General features: G+C 41.6%; 1 protein-coding gene across 8 annotated transcripts in view; it reads left to right on the plus strand.

Moving 5' to 3' along the window:
• The window catches only part of kdm2bb (lysine (K)-specific demethylase 2Bb), a 251,822-nt gene that overhangs the window by 110,283 nt on the left and 120,534 nt on the right, over positions 1 to 21,005 (plus strand). For all 8 annotated transcript variants that reach the window (XM_070887826.1, XM_070887821.1, XM_070887820.1 and 5 more), the window contains 4 exons: positions 1,945 to 2,051; positions 14,019 to 14,112; positions 18,050 to 18,203; positions 20,591 to 20,706. In XM_070887826.1, coding sequence (XP_070743927.1) covers positions 1,945 to 2,051; positions 14,019 to 14,112; positions 18,050 to 18,203; positions 20,591 to 20,706 — 471 coding nt within the window. The remainder of the gene's footprint in view (positions 1 to 1,944; positions 2,052 to 14,018; positions 14,113 to 18,049; positions 18,204 to 20,590; positions 20,707 to 21,005) is intronic.

The raw sequence follows: 21,005 nt of genomic DNA on the forward strand, positions 1-21,005 counted from the left end.
TGTTAGGTTTAAAAATAGGATCCCTTTTGCTGGGTTTATTTGACTGTATTTACCATGTAACAAAAAATAAAATTCAACATAGTTTGTCATTGCAGGTCACCCGTGCTACAGGATTGTTTATTCTTGAAAAGATAAAAACTTTTCGGCGAAATTTGGTTGGGAATGGTAACGGCCGTGAGGCCAGAGTTTCTGTGCCAGGCGTGGAAGTCCTGCCCCTTGAGCTATATTGGGCTTACAGCCACCAATACGAAGTGGAGCGCATTTCCTGTCGAGGTTGGGAGCGGGGTGCAAAAGCCTGCAAAGTTTCCAGTGCTACGCAGTAGGACGCGTTGAGCTGGTGGGTAGACGGGGCCCTCCCCTTCCATTTAAAGGGGAGGGCCAAGCTACAGACGCTGCGGGTGGGAAATTGGGCCCATTGCTGGACCACCAGGGAGCGGGGTGAAGGGCTGCAAGATCGCAGCATGGACCCCACGATCTGTTATCAAGAAGGCCTTTTTTTTTTTACTGCTGCACCTTCACCCAGAGAGTGGTCTACATGCCCACAGCAGCTTCACGGGGCGCTACCAAATTTTTGCTCCAGGGCAAAACGGGCTGTTGCACACTGTGATGGCGTCGTCATTGCGGCGCAGTGGCCCGAGACGCTACCGGCAACCGTCGCCGCTCAACTCCAGCGGAATTTCACTGGAGTTAGGAGCTGCGCTCGGGCGAAAAGCCGTTTGCGCCCCTCCGGGAGGCGCAAACAACCCGAATTTTTCCCTCTTTGTTTTTTACATTTTTATTTGGAAGACTTCCAGGGGATAATTTTAGCCTAACGTTCCCAATGGTGATGTTGGGCCTTCTCCTCGAACCGTTGTAGTCCTTGTGTGGATGGTGCTCCCACAATGGTGTTAGATAGGAAATTCCAGGATTCTGACCCAGCAACAATGAAGGACCGGCAGCATATGTCTTAAGTCAGGATACGAATATTTTTAAACTTAATGAATGCAGAAAACTTAAGTATTTGAGTCAATCAGAACTGTGGTGTTCCCAAGTTTGAGGCTTATATTCATGGAGGATGGATTTAACTGTGTTTTGGAGACATTTCGTATTATCTAAACTTGGCATTTTAAACTGCATGGGCCTGCACGTGATCAGTGAATTGGTAACAAAGGGACATAAAAATTCCAGGTTAGGTCTGTACAAGAGTTAGATGATCTAAACTGGTGCTGTAATTGCCCTGAGTACCCCTTCATTAGGGAGAGGAAAATCAGCTAGGCGCCTGTTCCTGTTCATTATCCAGTGAACCCTGTTGGAAGGTTTGCATTTGTGAATATTGGTTCCTGACTGTATCAGGCTTGGTTATAAGTATTACCTGCGATTTTTGCGGTCTAGCATTCGCGTTTTTTTTTTCTTATTTCTTAACCATGTTTTTCAGAATTTCCTGAAAGTGAAGTGTTTTGTGTATCACCAAAGTTTAAAAATTTTTTTTTTAACTTCTTTAACCTGACAGAAATTGGCGGTAATCAACGAATTTTCAACATAGCAGACCACAAATGTCTTGAAAGTATTTAAGACTTGGGTGATACGTACCCTCCAGGATCATCATTACATAAAAACAGCACTGAATAAAGCTGATATCCCGTAGTAACGATTGCCTTCAATATTGGCTGATGTGTGCATATGCATTCTATTCTTTCCAAACTTGAACTAACATCTGAAAGATTTTTTACATGAGCTCTTTTTGGCAGGACATTTTGTGAGCATTGCTCAGCTTTCTTGTTTCTAGTTGAATTGACCATCATTTTTGTGTGAAAGGTGCTGGCCATCCATTTTCAAATTACTTGTAAATTAAACATCACTGAAATACGAAGATACCATTTTCGGCAAAGGGTAATGCTTTCTGGAGCTGACATTACCTCATTTTTTATTTACTTATTTCTACAGAAGTTCAATGTTTTATTTCAGGTGGATATGGTGGACTGGGTGGACAACATGTGGCCACGGCATTTAAAAGAGAAGCAAATGGACTCCACAAATGCGATTGCAGAAATGAAATATCCCAAAGTTCAGAAGTAAGTGAAATTTATTTTAAATCTGACAGCAAACATTTGGAATCTTTTCTTTACCTTCTTCATAATACCACATGGCTGAATCACTGTGTATTTTATTTTTCGGATTTACAGAAGAATCCACTTAGAGATTTTGCATTATATTAATGGTGCGGCCATGTGAGAGCAGACGTACTGCTTCTTATTCAGGAGTTCTGCTCCAGAAACTATTGTTAAGTCCGGGTAATAGGATCAGTTGTATGGGAAGCCTGAACTGGTCATGTGAGTTATACTCACAGTTGTAAAATAAGTTATTTTCTTTTCGATGATATGTCCATCCGATTGTTCATACATGACTTATCCTTCTGTTTTGAGTTATGATAGAGGTTGAGTTCAACTAACTCACCACAGACTGGCTATTGAACTGAGGAGCTTCTGATTCTGGGACTGTTTCCATGGGAGCAGAGAAGGCTCAGGAGATTCAGTATAATTTAAAAAAATGTTGATGAGTTGAATAAGGAAAGGTTATTTCCTCTGGTTGGAGAGTCAGGAACAAGGAAAGTCAATGATCAATTTATCGTCCTCACTGATCGTGAGGAGGGTGTTTAAGACAAAGTTCCTCCATTGAGGACGCAAGGATGCTTTGTTGCAGGGAGTAGTTGAGACCGAGATTACAGCATCATTTAAGAGAAGGGAAGGGTAGATAAGGAAGATAAAAGGCGAGGGGGGGGGAGGTGGTAGAGAGCAGGACAGTGGGACTAGATTTGGATTGCTCTAACCAAGAACCAGCACACACACAATGGGCTAGAGGGCTGTTGCACTGTCTTTATTAACAGCCAACGAAAGAGCTAGCAATCATATTCCGTAATGTTTAATCCTAAAACAACAATATTTTTCTTGTGGTTTGATTAATAATGATTTTATTTAAGAGCTTCAGGATGTGTTAGTGGTGTAGTGCTATGATACACAAATAGCTAGGGCATGAGATACTGAGATGCTGTGTTTCCTGTGATATTTCTTGTTTATTGAGTTCCTGGTCTGATCTGCTTGCCTGAGGAAGAAAGAAAGACTTGCATTTATATAGTGCCGTTCATGGCCACCGGACGTCCCAAAGCACTTTACAGTGAAAGAAGTACTTTTTGAAGTGTAGTCACTGTTGTAATGTAGGAAATGCGGTAGCAAGCTTCCACAAACAGCAATGTGATAATGACCTGATAATCTGTTTTAGTGATATTGATTGAGAGATAAATATTGGCCAGGATATCGAAATAGTGCCACAGGATCTTTTACGTTCACCTGAGAGGGCAGACAGGGCCTTGGTTTAATGTCTCATGCGACAGTGCAGCATTCCCTCAGTATTGCGCTGGAGTGTCAGCCTCAACTTCTGTGCTCAAGTCTCTGGAATGGGACTTGAACCCACAACCTTCTGACTCAGGCAAGGGTGCTACTAACTGAGCCACGGCTGAAGGGACTGAGCAATGGGGAGGGGCTTCATGGAGCAGCAATTTCCAAATGTTTCTGAGGGAACAACCAACCCGCCCCACCCACCCTGCAAATACTAACGTAACTGGGGACTGAGGACTGATGCAGTCCTCGGGACTCCCCTGTCTTAACTTTTAGAACATGGTGTCACCAAGCAGAAACAATCCTATTTTAGCAGAAAACAGTTTTATGAGTATACATCAACAGAAATTGTGTACTAGTAAGTCAAAAAATACAGAATAATTCAGAAATTTGATTGCAAATGGATAGAAATCAGATCCTGGTGGGAGTGGGGTCTTTGAGACACCCTTACGGATCGACATTATTCAAGGACTGATAACCTATTCTCCATAGAAGCTTGGAAGTTGAGGAATATTGCCAAGTTGTGTTGCCCTTCTACACCTCCGGAGTGGACACTTAATAACATTAACATCGAGAATGCAAGGGTGCCTCGAAGATCCGTACACCGAAATCCAGGGTTGCACATTGAGGGCAAAAGCCAAACCAGAGTAGTATTCCCAAGAGATGGTAAAGAAAGTAAGTTTAGGAATCTCTCAAAGTTAGCAGATACATTGGTATTTTAGTAAACATAAATTGCATAAACAAACAGCCCCTTGCTACATACATTGGGTAAGAATTTACTGTAACCGGCAAACGAATGGCGCCTGCCGCTCATTGGACTTGCCCTTGCCCATTAAATTATCATGAGCTTTTGCATGGCAAGTCGCTGCAAGTGTGAGATGGAAACGGCGCAGCGCACTCTTCGGGGTATCTGGAACCTGTGTAAACAAGGCAAGCAACTATGAGCTCAAGTTTCGGACGCCCGCTAGAACGGCGCACATCGGAGAGGCCCGCCTAATTCATCGAACAAAAATTGCGGCGAGTACTAAGCTCGCGATTCTCCGATAGCTGTCGGCCCAATTCCACCTCGGCGCAGCGCAGCAGGAGCTGCTGGGGGTGGAGCTACAGCCCTGCGCCAAAAACAATGCCGGCAGCTGTGCACAGTCGCTCCCTGCCCCCCCCCCCCCCCCCCCCCAGCGCGTCCTGTCTCAGGCCGAAGGGACGACGCCCCTGTCCTGGGCCGAGTGGCCTGACTCATCTTAGCTGGCGGCGGGGCCCGCCCACCCGGCCTCTCGCTGGGGTGGCCCTGCCCGAAGTCTTACTGGGAGCTCGGCGGCGGGACCTGCGGCCTCCCGCTGGGGGCAGACCCCACCCGAAGAGTCGGCGGCGACCCGGCATCATCATCGTCTTACCCCCTCCCCTCCATCTTCTTTTTCTCCCTCCTCCTCCCCCCTCCCCCCCCCCCCCCCCAATCATCATCATCTCTTCTCCCCCCCCCCCCCCATCATCTTCTCTCTTTCCCCCCCCCATCTTCTTCTCTCCCCGCCCGTACCCGTCGTCTTCTCCCCCCTCCGTTCCCTCCCCCCACCGTTCCCTCCCCCCAACGTCCCCTCTGTCCTCTTCCCCTCTCCGTCCTCTTCCCCCCCCCCTCCGTCCATTTCCCACCCCCCCCCCCTCCGTCCTCTTTCCCCCCCCTCCGTCCTCTTTCCCCCCCCTCCGTCCTCTTTCCCCCCCCTCCGTCCTCTTTCCCCCCCCTCCGTCCTCTTTCCCCCCCCTCCGTCCTCTTTCCCCCCCCTCCGTCCTCTTTCCCCCCCCTCCGTCCTCTTTCCCCCCCCTCCGTCCTCTTTCCCCCCCCTCCGTCCTCTTTCCCCCCCCCTCCGTCCTCTTTCCCCCCCCTCCGTCCTCTTTCCCCCCCCTCCGTCCTCTTTACCCCCCCTCCGTCCTCTTTACCCCCCCTCCGTCCTCTTTACCCCCCCTCCGTCCTCTTTACCCCCCCTCCGTCCTCTTTACCCCCCCTCCGTCCTCTTTACCCCCCCTCCGTCCTCTTTACCCCCCCTCCGTCCTCTTTACCCCCCCTCCGTCCTCTTTACCCCCCCTCCGTCCTCTTTACCCCCCCTCCGTCCTCTTTACCCCCCCTCCGTCCTCTTTACCCCCCCTCCGTCCTCTTTATCCCCCCTCCGTCCTCTTTACCCCCCCTCCGTCCTCTTTACCCCCCCTCCGTCCTCTTTACCCCCCCCTCCGTCCTCTTTACCCCCCCTCCGTCCTCTTTACCCCCCCTCCGTCCTCTTTACCCCCCCTCCGTCCTCTTTACCCCCCCTCCGTCCTCTTTACCCCCCCTCCGTCCTCTTTACCCCCCCTCCGTCCTCTTTACCCCCCCTCCGTCCTCTTTACCCCCCCTCCGTCCTCTTTACCCCCCCTCCGTCCTCTTTACCCCCCCTCCGTCCTCTTTACCCCCCCTCCGTCCTCTTTACCCCCCCTCCGTCCTCTTTACCCCCCCTCCGTCCTCTTTCTCCCCCCCCCCCTCCGTCCTCTTTCTCCCCCCCCCCGTCCTCTTCTCCCCCCACCCCCGTCCTCTTCTCCCCCCCCCTCCGTCCTCTTCTCCGCCCCCCCCTCCGTCTCCGTACACTTTACCCCCCCGTCCTCTTCCCCCCCCCGTCCTCTTCCCCCCCCCGTCCTCTTCCCCCGCCCCCCCCCTTCCCCCGCCCCCCCCCTCCGTCCTCTTCTCACCCCTCCCCCCATCTTCTCTCCCGTGCTGCAGTACGTGAGTGGAAATAATTTTTCATTTATTGAGTGATTTTATTTTTTTTGGATTGATTTATTTATTGATTTATTTACCATTTATTATTGATGATGGCTCTTTATTTGTAAAAGTGAAGTTGTTAATGTTTGTAAACCCCCTCCTCCCCTCCCCCTCCGTCCCCATCTCTCGTTCCCTACGCCTGATTTCTAAGTGTCGGCAAGGTTTTTCTGAGTGTACAAAAATCCAAACTTACTCCATTCTAAGTTAGTTTGGAGTAAATTTTTACTGCCTAAACTTGCAAAACAGGCCGAAGTGGCCCTTTTGGAAAAAAAATCTGTCCTAAAATTAAACTGTTCTAACTGACTAGAACTGGAGCAAACTAAATGCCAAGAATTGCAATTTCTAAGATACTCCATTCTAAACTAGTTGCTCCATAAAAATAGGAGCAACTCAGGCCGAAACTTGGCCCCTATATGCATCTCCTTAATCAGATTGAAGAATGGTTGGTGAACAGTACAGAGTCTGAATCACGAAGTGTAAGTTAGAATAGTGAACTCAATATCAAATAAGATACAGAAATAGAGAGAGGCTAAGAAAGATTGGATTAAGGGGAAGAGAAAAAAGAGACAAAGGAAAGTTTAAAAAAAAATATATATATTTTTTTAAATCTCCAATAACAATTAAAGGCTGAAGAAATGAGACTCCACACTTGTTAAAGTTAATTTTCAGTGCCAGAGAGGGTGTTTGGCAGTAATTAAAACTGATCACTCCATTAAATAGGCTACTTAAGACTGAAATGAACAAGCCTTAACTTTCTGTGACGGGTTTAGTTCGTATCTACAACGTGTGCAGGAACTTCACACCGTTCAGTACATTTGAATGGGGAGCCGGACAGCGAGTTGCCAATTACGCACAGCTTATGGCGGAACAGCGCATCCCAGACAGCCACTTCTGGATTTTTCTGTTTAACTGCACATCTGCACTTGCCTGAAGTTGCTGTCCGATAAATAACGGTGAGCGCCTTTAGCCTCACTGCTACTTTTATAGTAAATTGTGGGCCATTGCTTCTCTCACAAAAAATATGTCTTATCTTGTTTAAATGTTTTTACAAAAAGTGATCCTGGTATTGTCTGAATGGTCAGACTTGTGAAGACATGCAAGTTGTTGGCATCTATGTGACGAATCTTAGCCAGTTGCCACTTTGAGTCAGTTTAGCTTGCACTGGCTCTGGGTAGCCTGATAAATACACGCCCTTGACTTCTCGGCGGCAAAGGCCTTCAAGGAAATGCTGAGAAATATTTTAAAGGCAAATAAGTTCAATTTTTTTTGTAAAATGTACTCATTTATATCTGTTGTGTTGTAAATGTAATTTCCAGTCCTAGGTTTCCAAATTTAATGAGAATCCAAGATGGCGACCAAAAAGATATTCAGAGAAGCTTTGAGCAATTTGATTGGTTTGTCTTTTTATTAATTAGTCATTTTTGCTGACTTTATATACATCTTCAGCTTTTTATTAGAAGTTTATTTGCTTTGTTATTGTATGTTGTGATTTATCTCTGTTTTATCACGAAGAAATTTCAACCAAACAAGTGCAAATGTGGCCAAACTTTTAGTGTGATGCATTAAATACATTACAAAATATGAAGACCTGCTTTTAGTCGTTCCACGCTCATTGGTTTTCTCTCAGCTGTGTTTGCCTCTCTTGATGATGGTTGTTGCAGAACATCTTGTACATGGACCATTTTGCTTCCAAAGGTACCTCAGAAAAAGTTGAAGAATTCAGGTTTTATATTATTCTGATGTTTAAGATATAAAATTCTGGTTATTACAAAATTGATTCTGTGCAGTTTTTTTTTTCTTAATTTCCCATTAGAAGGAACAGGAGTTACAAGTCCTGGTGAACCTTCTGAATAGCTAGTCTTATTGTTAATCATAGACATTCCTCGAAGTTGAACACCGAGGTGTCTGCAGAGAGCTGCAGCTTGTTAGCTTGTGTCTCTAACAAACTGTGATACATCTGGGAATTTGTATGAACAAGCCTCAGACATGAGCTCAGGTCTCCATTTGAAAACATTGTTGGAGGCATTTCAAAAACAAAAAGTGCTGTGGATAGGTAGGTGGTACTTTTTTGGGGTTTTCATTTTTGCAGCTTCCGTATCTTAGATTACTCCCGTAGATTAGCTCTTGCTTCCTATGACCTGGAGCGTGCCTTTACCTGTCCAGTATCAAAAGCAAAACCCATAAGATGCTTGTATTTGTAATGAACCAGAGGTCGAACAGAAACTGAACACTGCAATGTGGGATATTGCTTACATCAAATGCTGTTACTTGATTTTCCTGGCTTCAAAAGCTGGTAGAATAAGCACTTAACTGGACTGTGGCTTACGCTAAGAATTGCCAAACAGATTTATTCAACAGTAAATGGATGAGATCAGAAGCATTTTAGATTTACATAATATCCTTCCTCTTAAGATAGTAAAATAACAAGCAGTAGCATTGGTTACTCGAAACAACAATGAACTGGACAAAGGCTCTCTGATCATTAACCTTTACATCGGGGTTGTTGCTGTTAGTCCATGAAGTTTCAGTCTCTCTCTGGCCTATCATTCTCTCGAATGGCTTCAGATGGACAGCTCAATTTTAACAAGTTAGGATTAGAATTTATTTTAAAGTGATGAGCAAAGATCATTAAAGCATATGTTTTACTCCCAAAAAAAACCAACCCATCAGATGCTTGTAAATGAATTGATTGTCTTGGTCTCTTCCTTGGAAACCTGGCCAGACATGACTTTGATATCCTGGTTGTTCATGTTTTCATTGTTTATCTAAATATGAACAAGGACACTTTCTGTGACAGTATCTGTGTTTTAATTATATATTTACAAAACTAATTCCATGATACATTATGGACGGCAACATGCTTCCATTTTTTGCCACACATGAGTTAAATAATTTTGTTGTAATTCTTTAGTGATTCATTGTATTATACATTATTTTCAGTAGTTAGGGCTCAGCTTAGTGCCCAACCCAAGGATTTTGCAGTCAAGGATTTTAAAAATATATTTTGAATGATTTAATTGCTTTGTCTAGTTTTATTTGTAGTTGTTGCTGACTGCCCATTTTGATTCATAGGTTTTTGAATTTGGTGGTTTTCATTTCTACTTACTGATTAGTATGACATTACCTGTTCAGTTGTCATTTATTGCTGCTTTGTGTATGTCAAATTTAAGCCAATCAAGTCCCAAGTCTACCACAGAAATTTGTATGCAAGAAGTGTGACATTTGGAGTGTGATTGAGTGGCTGATAAGAACATAAGAAATAAGAGCAGGAGTCGGCCTTTGAGCCTGCTTCACCATTCAACAAGATCATGGTTGATCTTCTACCTCATCGTCACTTACCCACACTATCCCCATATCGCTCAAGTCCCTTAGATCCCAAAAAAAACATGCAAAATGGAACTTTTAAATTTATATATAGATTTTGGGTGGTGTTTCTCGTCGGATATTGGATGGTTCTCTAATCAGAGAAGTGTTAAGTTACAGGTAATATGTTATTTTGTACCAAGATGGAGTTGTATTATTGAGAGGGGGTAAAAAAAATCCTGTGTTTTAATGAATCTGTGGTGTATGCGATGACTTTTTAAAAAGTAAATGTTGATTTGTAAACATTTTTGATGGCTAATTTTTAGAAGCTTTGCTGTTGTAGTTTTGAGACGTGTGGCATAGAGGGGAGTGCAAGATGAGTGGGGGGAATAACAGGAGGCCGTAGCAGAGAACACAAAGGTCCGGATTTCACGGGGCCAAAGACTGCGTACGCACAGTGTATGCAAAGTGTAGGCGGTCGTAAGTGCCTTGCAATTTCCAGGTTTCCGCATGCACAAAAACCCGGAACTTGCGATCTGTCAAGATTCATCTTGAAAGATCGTCTGCATGCACAGGAAATGGACATTCGCTGGCGGACAGTTAGGCTATTTTCCCAACTACTGCCCAGCGAATGCACACGAAACCCTTTCACATGGTAAAGTTAAGCATAGGGCCGCCTTTTTATCTGCGTAAGGGTGAAAATAAATATTAAAAGAAAATCTTTTAAATCATTTAAAAATCATTAAAATGAGTTTGTTATTTTTGACCCCTTTAAAAATGTTTACATTTTTCAAAAAATGTAATTTTTATTTATAGTTAATTTGTATTTTTATTAATTTTAAACATGATTTATTTTTTATTTAATTTGTATGTAAGTGTGTTTTTTATGTCATTCTTTGTATGCTTATGGGGATCTCCATAAGCATAATGGGAATCCCCCCTTTTGATTGGTTGGGCCAGCCCATGTGATCCCAGGGACACTGGCGAATCGCCTGCTCCCCTGGGAAATGTGGGCCTGCAGGCCCAGGACTGCAAGAGTCCGAAGATACAGAGGCACCAGGCAGGTGCGTATTTTTCTTGCGAATCGGAGGCATTCGCCCGCCGGAAGCACCCAATCGCAATTTCAGGTCTATCATCTTAATTGTTTAGTAAACAGAACCACAGGTCTGTCAGAGTTCAGTTGTTTGTTCAGGCAGCTCTGTAAATTAGAATACGCTCAGGCTTAGAAGCACACCATTTTAATGTTGTTTTGCCTTTGCAACAAAGTTGGGTCTGTCTGCAGATGTACAATTTTAATATATAATTAAAAATATATATCTCCTTTTCAAATTTTGTTTCTCTTCTCCTGAAGAGTTTACTCATGCTCGGGTCCAGTTTTAAGTCCAAGTCTAGATAGTGAGGGATGGCAAGCTGTTTGATTGTGAGATGGACATCACCAAGGCCCAGTCTTGTCCTCGTGTGATAGCCACACACATGCGGTTACTGGGGGTGGGGTTTACTGGACATCACACGAGAACGGGAATCTTGACTGACTTTTTTTCTCTCCTGTTATCCCATCCCCCAACCTGGCACGTGAAGGCTTATTGTAGCTCCCCATGGCCACAGTGATTGAGGTTAGCTGGCTCAGCATAGACCCATCTAAAATAAATGTGTTAATGTTTCTGTTAAAATAGTGGACAAAGGAACTTGAAATGACTGAGCTAAGTATTCTTACAATAATATCACACACTTTAATTTGCAAGCTCAGAAAGGTTGCCATGAGAAACTGGCAAATCGTTCTCATTAAATAAATGTGATGGAATCCCTACTGCCTTTCTAGTCTTGCTACAGAGTTAATATGTTCCCCCTACTGTGCCCATAGCTCTTCAGCTGACACCTGGATCTGACAAAAAGCCTAATTGACTCCCAATTCACTGTTTTATTCCTTAAGGTATTGGGTGTATTAGTCATTTTAATTGATTTTTCTGTGGAAATGTTTGTATTTATTGTGACAGGAAGCGTGTAAGTGCTAGTTATCTTTTCTGAAATGTATTATTAGAGTCTTATGGCTGTTACTGACAGTGATGGATTTTCTATTCGATAGCATGTATGCATGGAACATAAAAGTATTTGTAGTAATGCTGATTGCTTCAGTTCATTGTGTGAATGATAGAACCCTTAATTCCCCTTTTAAGCTGTGGAGAAGACCTGTGAACACTATTAAAATGCAACTTGGAAATGGATCTTAGATGAGTAAAAAATTTAGAGCAAAAGTGATCTGATTGACGAGGTGAAATACAGTATAAGTATTATTTGTCTTCACCGAGCTTTACTAAAAACACATGACATCGCACAGTAGCTGTTGATGTCGGCACGTAAATGGACAGTTGTGTTATAAAAATGAACTCTTAACAAAATAGGTTTAGGGCTTGAGAAAGGTTGATTTTATGTATATTGAGAAAGCATCCACATTGCTTTTTCCAGTTATTTTTATAATTACATTAGTGGGACATGGTAGTTATAAAGCCTTTGCTAGTTTGTTATGTCAGTACTTTTTGCATTTTTTTCAAAATGTGCATCTTTTTCTTGTCATCCATACAGATTTTAAATTCTAAATATTGTTTTGTAAAATAAGAGTAATCTGTAGAACTATTCCAGTATTTTAATTACCATTTTAAAATCACGTTCTGTATATTCTACTGTGGTAATTCTACACTCGATAAAAGATTAAATTCAAAAATATATTAGAAATAATTGTGTCCTCTTGTTTATCTTCTGATATGAACTGTAATAATTCTAATTAAAATTAAGATCTCCACACTGTCACCTGCAAGCTTATATACAGAGCCTGACCCAGTGTCCTGTAGTGTCCAACTTACAGGGAGGCTGCCTCTTTAATTGCACAATAACAGAACCTAAAACAGATGATGGTTATGTAAGCACCAGCCTGTTTCCTGAAATAGGTTATACAGGTTCACACAAGTTGTGGTATTGATCGGCACCCGGGTCTCTCTGGCAATTACTCTGCAGGAACATGGAGGGTCTTGTTACCATCGCTGAGTCAGGAGAACTGTAACAGTAACAATGGGGAACAAAGACTATTAGACCCTGTAAATTGCCTGAGCTGTCTTCATGACATCAGTGCATATCTTTCTGTCAACCTCAATCCAGGATCCTGTTGCTAGGCAGCGGACGTCTCCTTACCAGAAGCAGCTCTGATCCGCAGACTGCTGCTGTTGCCACCTGGTACAGTCCTTCACAGCCTATCAGCAGACGAGTGTGTGCAATGCCTGCATACTGCTTAGATTCTATCTCTAAAATGAAGGCAATAAGTGAAGAGAAGATGAGACAATAAATGATCCTTAGAAGAGTTCAGCAACGTTGACACAACATAACCCACAAACAGCAGCAACCGGAGTAATGGTGGGTTCAGATTAACAGCTGAATTATTTGTAAGGTGCATGGAGCATCAGTTCAGTATGATTCAGCCATTAGTTACAGCTGATGGCTGCTGCTGAATCTAACGGGACTGAGGATTCATGCAGTGAGCGGAAGGCAGCAAATATTTGCAGCAGGTTTATTTGATTGTCCTACAGATGTGCAGTCAGATTTTCATATTGTTTTTTTTCCAGAAATACTTATATGTGGATATTGGCCTGTGATTATATGTGTTGGAAGTGTAATTGACGAGTGCTGGTATGTGATTGCATTATGAGTATTTTGCCCTGCTGTTTGGTACAGTGTAACCAGGGCACTAATTGGCTTTTTCTGTTCACTAGTGAAACTGGGTGCAGCTGCTTTACAGATATGCAATAGAATTGCAGGAAATTATTTTCCACACACAAAAATATGTAACAAAGTTCACATGCTTGTGGGCCATAAATTTGCTAGCTGAATTCCTCAACTAGTTTAGATGTGTACAAGTCGAGGCTCTATGTTAACAGATGGATAAATTTATAATAAATCTTCTCATTCCAATTGAGAAGGCATTAGGAGAGCACTTATTAATTTCCCATTAAAATGCAGGCATCTTAAAACTGAGAATTTGTTTTTCAATTTGAATGCTGGATTTATGAGATGGATTATGGAATAATTTGATGTTTCCTTTACCTTTTTTGGAAAATAAAGGATCGACCAACGTTTCTTAAATGTTAAAACCATTTTGATTTGCCCCTTTAATTCAGTGTACTTTGGACTTATAACCAATAACCAATTCCCATTTGGAAGTTATTCCATCTTTTACACATTTTTTCCCCTAGCATGTCCGTTTCACTCCCAGTCTTCAAAACACACCTGCAGTATGGTTCTCAATGATGCAGTGAGGGTCATACGTAATTTGCTGATTTCCTTGGAGGACAAAAAATTATATTGAAACCCAAAAATTACTTTTCTGAAAATTTGTTACAATTAATAAGCACGACAGTCCTGTTTAAAGCATTAGATGTTATGTCCTTGTTGACCTCCATCATGTCATTAGAGGACATAACTTGCTGCTGTTCTTGGTCATGATTGAATCCTCATGTAGGTCAACAACTTGCTGATTGCTAAAGCATGAAGTGATTAATTGTTAAATGCTTTCTCTGCAGGTACTGCTTAATGAGCGTCAAAGGGTGCTACACAGATTTTCACATTGATTTTGGTGGCACTTCTGTCTGGTATCACATTCTTCAAGGAGGGAAGGTGAGTAGTGAAGCATTTGTTTATCTGCAACATTTGAGCTGTAATAACAAACTTGAAAATGGAGTACATTGTGTACAAAACTGCTTACTTGGTGATATTTAAAGCAATGATCATTTTAAACATGGATTAACAAATGAGAGGTACATTTTGGGGACAATAAGAACAGAAATGGTAAATTTTTTGTATAACAAATCAAAACCAAAAATATGGGGTCCCTTGTTGGGTAACGGTGCCGCCTAGTATAATTGTGAGCTACACGGACCAGCAGATCACAGGTTTGAATCACGGACTGAGTTGAGTTAGTTGATCTGGAGCAGCAATTGGGACACACTCCAGTGAATCCTGTTGGAAAGTGGCATGCTTGGCTATCGAGTGAGGATAGGATATGCTTGCGTGTGATATCCTCCATGGCTGAGAGTGGTGAGCAAGCTTCTGATGCTTATTGTCTAAATTCTCACATGAAGAATGGTTAGCTAAATGAGGTATTGGAGGGACTTGTGAAAGCATGTCCCAAAATAAGCCACCGGCTGCAGAAGAGATGGGGAGAAATATAGCAATCTTCCCCCTCCCCTCCCAGAAAATATACCAACCAACCAAATCTTACATACACTTTAGAATATGATTTCCCATGATCTTGATCTTCCATTATATAATAACTTGTTAAATGATTTGAACTAGTTGAGAATGGCATTTTTGCACCCACGTACATAGTGGAAGCTAACTGCATAGCTCAGTGGTTTAGCTACATGAACTGTTTTTCAGTGTGTTCCTGTGGCTAGATGTGTGAATAAGCCAGCTAAGCATGGAAAAGCAAGTTGTATACGTTGCATCATGACAGTCCACATGGCACATTCCTGGTGGAAATAAGATCCTTTCTGAGGTGTGGGGTGGAGGGATAAATTACCAGTCAACGTTGGCCAACTCTTGTGGAGTGCTACCAATGTCAAAGATCTGGAAACCAATAACCTGATCAGCTTCTCAGAAGGCGAGTGTTATATAGTCAGGCTGCCCTAAAGAAAAGAATATCTTGCCTACAAGTTAGGCTTTCGAAACGACATGATGGCTGAGTGCAAAATACCATAGAGGAAGATTTTCACAGTTTGCTATTTATCGTGAAGTAAAAAACACGTTCTAATGCACACTTTTTGATTTAACTATAATTAACAAATGGAAATCTTCCCATTCAATAAGATCATGGCTGATCTTCATCCTCAACTCCACTTTCCTGCCTTATCTCCATATCCCTTGACTCTCCTAGAATCCAAATATCTATCTATCTCAGCCTTGAATATACTCAATGATTCAGCATCCACAGCCCTTTGTGGTAGAGAATTCCAAAGATTCACAGTCCTCTGAGTGAAGAAATTTCTCCTCATCTCCGTCTTAAATGGGCGACCCCTTATCCTGAGATTATGCCCCTTAGTTCTAGATTTTCCAGCCAGGGGAAACAACCTCAGCATCTACCCTGTCAGTCCCCCTCAGAATCTTGTATGTTTCAATGAGATCACCTCTCATTCTTCTAAACTCCAGAGTATAGGTCCAATCTACTCAATCTCTCCTCATAGGACAATCCTCTCATCCCAGGGTTGAATCTAGTAAACTTTTGTTGTGCCACCTCCGAGGCAAGTATGTCCTTTCTCAGATAAGGAGACCAAAACTGCACATAGTACTCCAGGTGTGGTCTCACCAAAGCCCTGTACAATTGTAGTAAGACTTCCTTACTCTTGTCCTCCAACCCCCTTGCAATAAAGGCCAACATGTCATTTGCCTTCCTAATTGCTTGCTGTACGTGCATACTAACTTTGTGTTTCTTGTACTAGGACACCTAATTCTCTCTGAACACCAACATTTAATAATTTCTCACCATTTAAAAAATATTCTGTTTTTCTATTCTTCCTACCAAAATGTATAACCTCACATTTCCCCACATTATACTCCATCTGCCACCTTATTGCCCACTCACTTAACCTGACTATATCCCTTTGCAGGCTCTTTGTGTCCTCCTCACAGTTTACTTTCCCACCGAGCTTTGTATTGTCAGCAAACTTGGATATATTGCACTCGTCCCTTCACCTAAGTCATTAATATAGATTGTAAATAGCTGAGACTGAAACACTGATTCTTGCGGAACCTCACTAGTTACAGTCTACCAACCGGAAAATGGCCTGTTTATTCCTACTCTCTGTTTTCTGTCCGTAACCAATTCTCTATCCATGCTAAAATTTGTTTAAAGTCTCTGTCATTTTCTTATTCCCCATTATAATTTCACCTATCTCAGCCTCTAAGGGATCAACACTTAATTTTGCTACATTCTTCCTTTTTACATACTTGTACATGCTCTTTAACCAGTTTTTATATTTCTTGCCAGTTCACTCTCGTATTCTCTCTTCTCCCTTTTTAGTAATTTTTGGTCATCCTCTGCTAATTTCTAAAGCTCTCCCAATCCTCAGGCATACTATTCTTTTCAACATTATAAGCCTCTTCTTTAATCTACTACTATCCTTACCTTCTTTAGTTAGCCACGGATGGATCACTTTTCCCATGGAGTTTTTATTTCTCAATGGAATGTATATTGGTTGAGAATTTTGGAATATTTCTTTAAATGTTTGCCACTGCTTATCTACTGTCATAACTATTAATTAGCTTTATTTAAGTTTAAGACTTGTTTTGGGGCTTCAGTATTTCAATCACAAACCCAGTGTGAAATTCCAATATTATGATCACTCTTTCCCCAGAGGATCCTTTGCTAATCAACCGTGTCTCATTACAGAATAGAAGACCTAAAATAGCCTGTTCCCTGGTTGGTTCCACGACGTATTGTTCTAGGAAACTGTCCCGAATGCCTTCTATGACCTCATCTTCCAGACTACCTTTGCCAATTTGATTTGCCCAGTTTATATGAGGATTAAAGTCCTCAAAATTCAAAATTCTGCAGAACTGAAAATAATATACATGCATATAATAGAACCATTCTGCCTGCCTTTTGCCAACATGCAACCTTTATTACTGATCTGAAACGAGAAAATCCATGATAGTTACCAGAGTGAATTGCTCTTTTTTTCTTTGTTCTCATGTCTTTGTCTCCCCAATCCCCCCTCACTTAGTGAAGTTTGGTCCTACTCTCGTTAACGCAATAGAAAGTGGAAATCTGCATCCCAGTTCCTGATGGCACAATACAATTGAGCATCCACATGCTTTGTTGTTTTGGAAATGTTATGATTTAACAGTGTGGTGTTTATGGCAGTGGAACAGTAAAAGTGGGATTGGTGAACTGTGCAGTGATCTGATGTTCATCCTCCGCCCCATTATATTGCAGAATTACTTGTCGTTGGTTCAGTGCCCAGTTCACCCACAACCAGAAAAATTGGTGGCCTGTAGCACCCAATCACACCTCCCTACTGCACTGCTGCCTTTTGACCGTGAGATAATCACATCCTGACTGGCTTAAGGAATTGTGTAATAGGACATCTCGTAAATGGCTATTATTACAACGATATATTTATCTATCTAAATCTCTATCTGTATATCTCTGAACTGAAGATGGTTCTATTATATGCATGTATATTATTTTCAGTTCTGCTCCTGCAGAATTTTTAATTATAGCATTTTCAAACCTTGTTGAGTGGTTACTAATTTATTTAGGAGTTAGAGGGGGTTTGTATTTTGTTTCATAAGCATGGTTTTGATTTTTAATGAAATGGCGTGGACCATGGAAAGGTCCACGCATATCACAGCATTTTAAAAAATTATAAACAAATTAAAATGGAATCTTATTTTGCCTGTGTATCTTTAGCGGCTTAAACAGCAAATGTACTATATGTACTATTTAATTATTTTCGCAGTTAAAATTGTATTAGTGAGTTAAAATTTTGTAACGCAATGGAAAATGTGACTATTCTGAAGCATCTCAGTTTTATAAGTAGTCTGTCTCATTCAGGTGTTCTGGTTAGTTCCACCTACATCGCACAATCTGGAGATTTATGAAGAGTGGGTTCTGTCAGGAAAGCAAGGTGATATTTTCCTTGGGGACAGAGTGGACGGATGCCAAAGGATTGAGTTAAAACAAGGATATACCTTTCTGATCCCTTCAGGTAACTGAAGACAGCTATTATTATTTGTCACTTTACATTATCTACATCAGTAGATTGGTGGAGGGTGGGATTTGTGGGTGAATACAATCTTACTGAATCTGTAAAGAAGGAGGCATTCCTTTGTGCACTGCCCTTTTAGCTAGTGCTTCAAATGTGTGGGGCATAAACTGCTGTAAATAATTCAATTTCACTGAATCATTCTTAACTGTCAGCCATTTATATTTAAGTGACTGGTAGCATCAGCAAATGTATATATAGACAACAATGTAATTCACCATTACCTCTGCTGCATTTCTATATATTTGATGAGCTTATTTTAAATCTTACTGAGACGCATCAAATATCACATGTCGGAGAAGATAAAGTGCATTTTGCATTCAGTTTGACATGAGTTGTTTTAGTAAGAGGGTCAATCTCTTATTTTCCCATAGTGTTATGCCTGGAAATTGAGTTTTTAAATGAAGCCTCATCTGTCCTATTCCATTTGTGAATCTTTGGAAATCTATTTCCTTTATCATCTGCAGGATAACGATCTGATCTGTTGTCAAGTGGCTTGTAATGAACAATTCCAAAGGATCATGCTTCTTTAGTTCTATTATATACACTTCATGTGACATTACTGTAAGATATTACCTCTTCATTCCCCCCCCCACCCCCCCCCACGCCTCATAAAAAAATAATTTTATAACTGTGTACCTTCAAAATTCATATTGCTGCATAGCTTTAAGGCAATGGCACTTTCTATTATAGTCAGTAGAGTGGTGTAAACACTTGCAGAAAACCTCTGACCTCCTATCTTGTGTTAGTGTGCATGGTGTAATGGTAAAGATTATCATGCAGTAATAACCTGTAAGTGTCCTGCATTATTTGGATGCTGGCATTATCACACTGATGTACCTTGTTGATTTATGAGAGATGACAAGTTCTGAAAACATTGGTACGTCAATGTCCAAAGTGTGAGGAAATATTAATAGCTTGATGCCTGCAGTTCCAATGGACATTTTACTGAGAATATACTTTGCTTTTTACTTCAAAGCTTTTGGTTTCCTAAATCGTTTCTCATTATTAAAGTACTGTAGGGACAAGGGAGAAATTAGATTTTAACCAAGTCGTGTTCTTGTTTACAAATATTTAACACTGATTCAGATGTAGCCAATGGCTTCACAGCCTTTTTGTTACTAGCAAATTAAGATTCTGAATAATACATTGCCAGTGAACCCCTGGTGTGAAATGTTGAAGGGAAGTGTTGGCTACCTGTGGCTATGTGTTGTCCTCATTGCCTGCCATATTTTCATCAGACACTGACTGACCTCAGTCAGTGATGATATAAGGTAATAAAATAAATGCCCTTCACCTCCTTGTCATGCAACTGGATGACCATTGATTAGCCTGTGGTACAGACTGTACCTGATAGATGATTGGTTTTATGCAGAATTACAACAGCAGCTACAAAGCAGAATTTGGCCTGAATTGCTATTTTAGATACTCTGTGGTGCTCACAGAATTGGTTACCCAGTGAGTTAGTGAATTACGGATGCCCAACCTTTTTGGAGCTGGGAGCCAGATACACATGTCAAAAACAATCAGAGGGCCTCATATGATTGCACATTAACGTAAGGTCCCATGTACAAAAATGCAAGAATCCCATACACAGAAGCAAGACCCCCAAATGTGAGACCCTCATTAACACACAAAGCAGAACTCCTCTACAGAAACAGTAAGACTACTTACTGTACAAAAAAATGAGACCTCATAAACAGAAAAGCAAGATTTCTCAAAAAAAATCCTTAGACTTCTCCATATCCCAAACCTGAGTCCCACATCCTCCTTTCCTCTGCTCCTCTTTCCTCTCCTTTTTCTCCTGCCTACAAAGCCCTGGAATCTTCTGTTTTTTTTTAATTCCCAGACCTATTGGACTGGTAAAAGGTACACCATGATTAGTTAAAACTTTAAAGAACTGCAGTCCAAAGCTGCTGAAGTTAGCTTTGCATACGAAACCAGCAGGAGCTGCATGGGCCGGATCGGAGGAGCTCATCACTAGATTTGGCTAAGGGCTGTGTTTTGTTATAATGACTTTCCCTCTGAACATCGAATCCTTTCACTATTTTATTTCAATTTAATTAACTCACAGATACGGTGTTGTAGTTAAAAATAGAATTTTTGTGACTCTTCCCCAATGAACCCTATCCCCTCCCCTCTTCTGGGATACAGTTCCTCAGTTGTTAATGGCCCTTCAGTACTTTTTCAAGTGTTCATTTTTCCCCTGATACCCTAAATGGTGAGTGTCAGTTAGGGTACTTGTTTAAGAGTTTGAACAAAACTTTTTGTTTAACATTACCTAATGGACAAACTGCAACAAAACTCACATCATATTAATCTAATTTCAGGATGGATTCATGCTGTATACACGCCAGTAGACACATTGGTTTTTGGTGGAAATTTCCTGCACAGCTTTAATATTCCTATGCAGCTTTATATCTATGGGATTGAGGATCGAACTCGGGTAAGTCATCTCCATGATAATTTATCTTTAATAAATGCAGACTCAGTGCAATTTTTCCCTTTTTAGTTATTTCCTCTCCTTATCTGAAGGTGCTCTCTCACCTGGAATACATTTCCACGGCACTTACAGCATTCTGATACATTATTTAAGCACTCACTTTTCGTGCATACATTTTGTGACTATTAGTAGGCATTTCAACGAGTGGTGAGGTGGAGGTGCTGGGTTGCTTTTCAGCTAACCCTGATCCGGTTCTCACCAAATATCCACATATATGCAATTTCCAGTAAGGGTCACAGGAT

Source organism: Pristiophorus japonicus, chromosome 8, assembly GCF_044704955.1.
Source record: "Pristiophorus japonicus isolate sPriJap1 chromosome 8, sPriJap1.hap1, whole genome shotgun sequence".
NCBI lineage: Eukaryota > Metazoa > Chordata > Chondrichthyes > Pristiophoridae > Pristiophorus > Pristiophorus japonicus.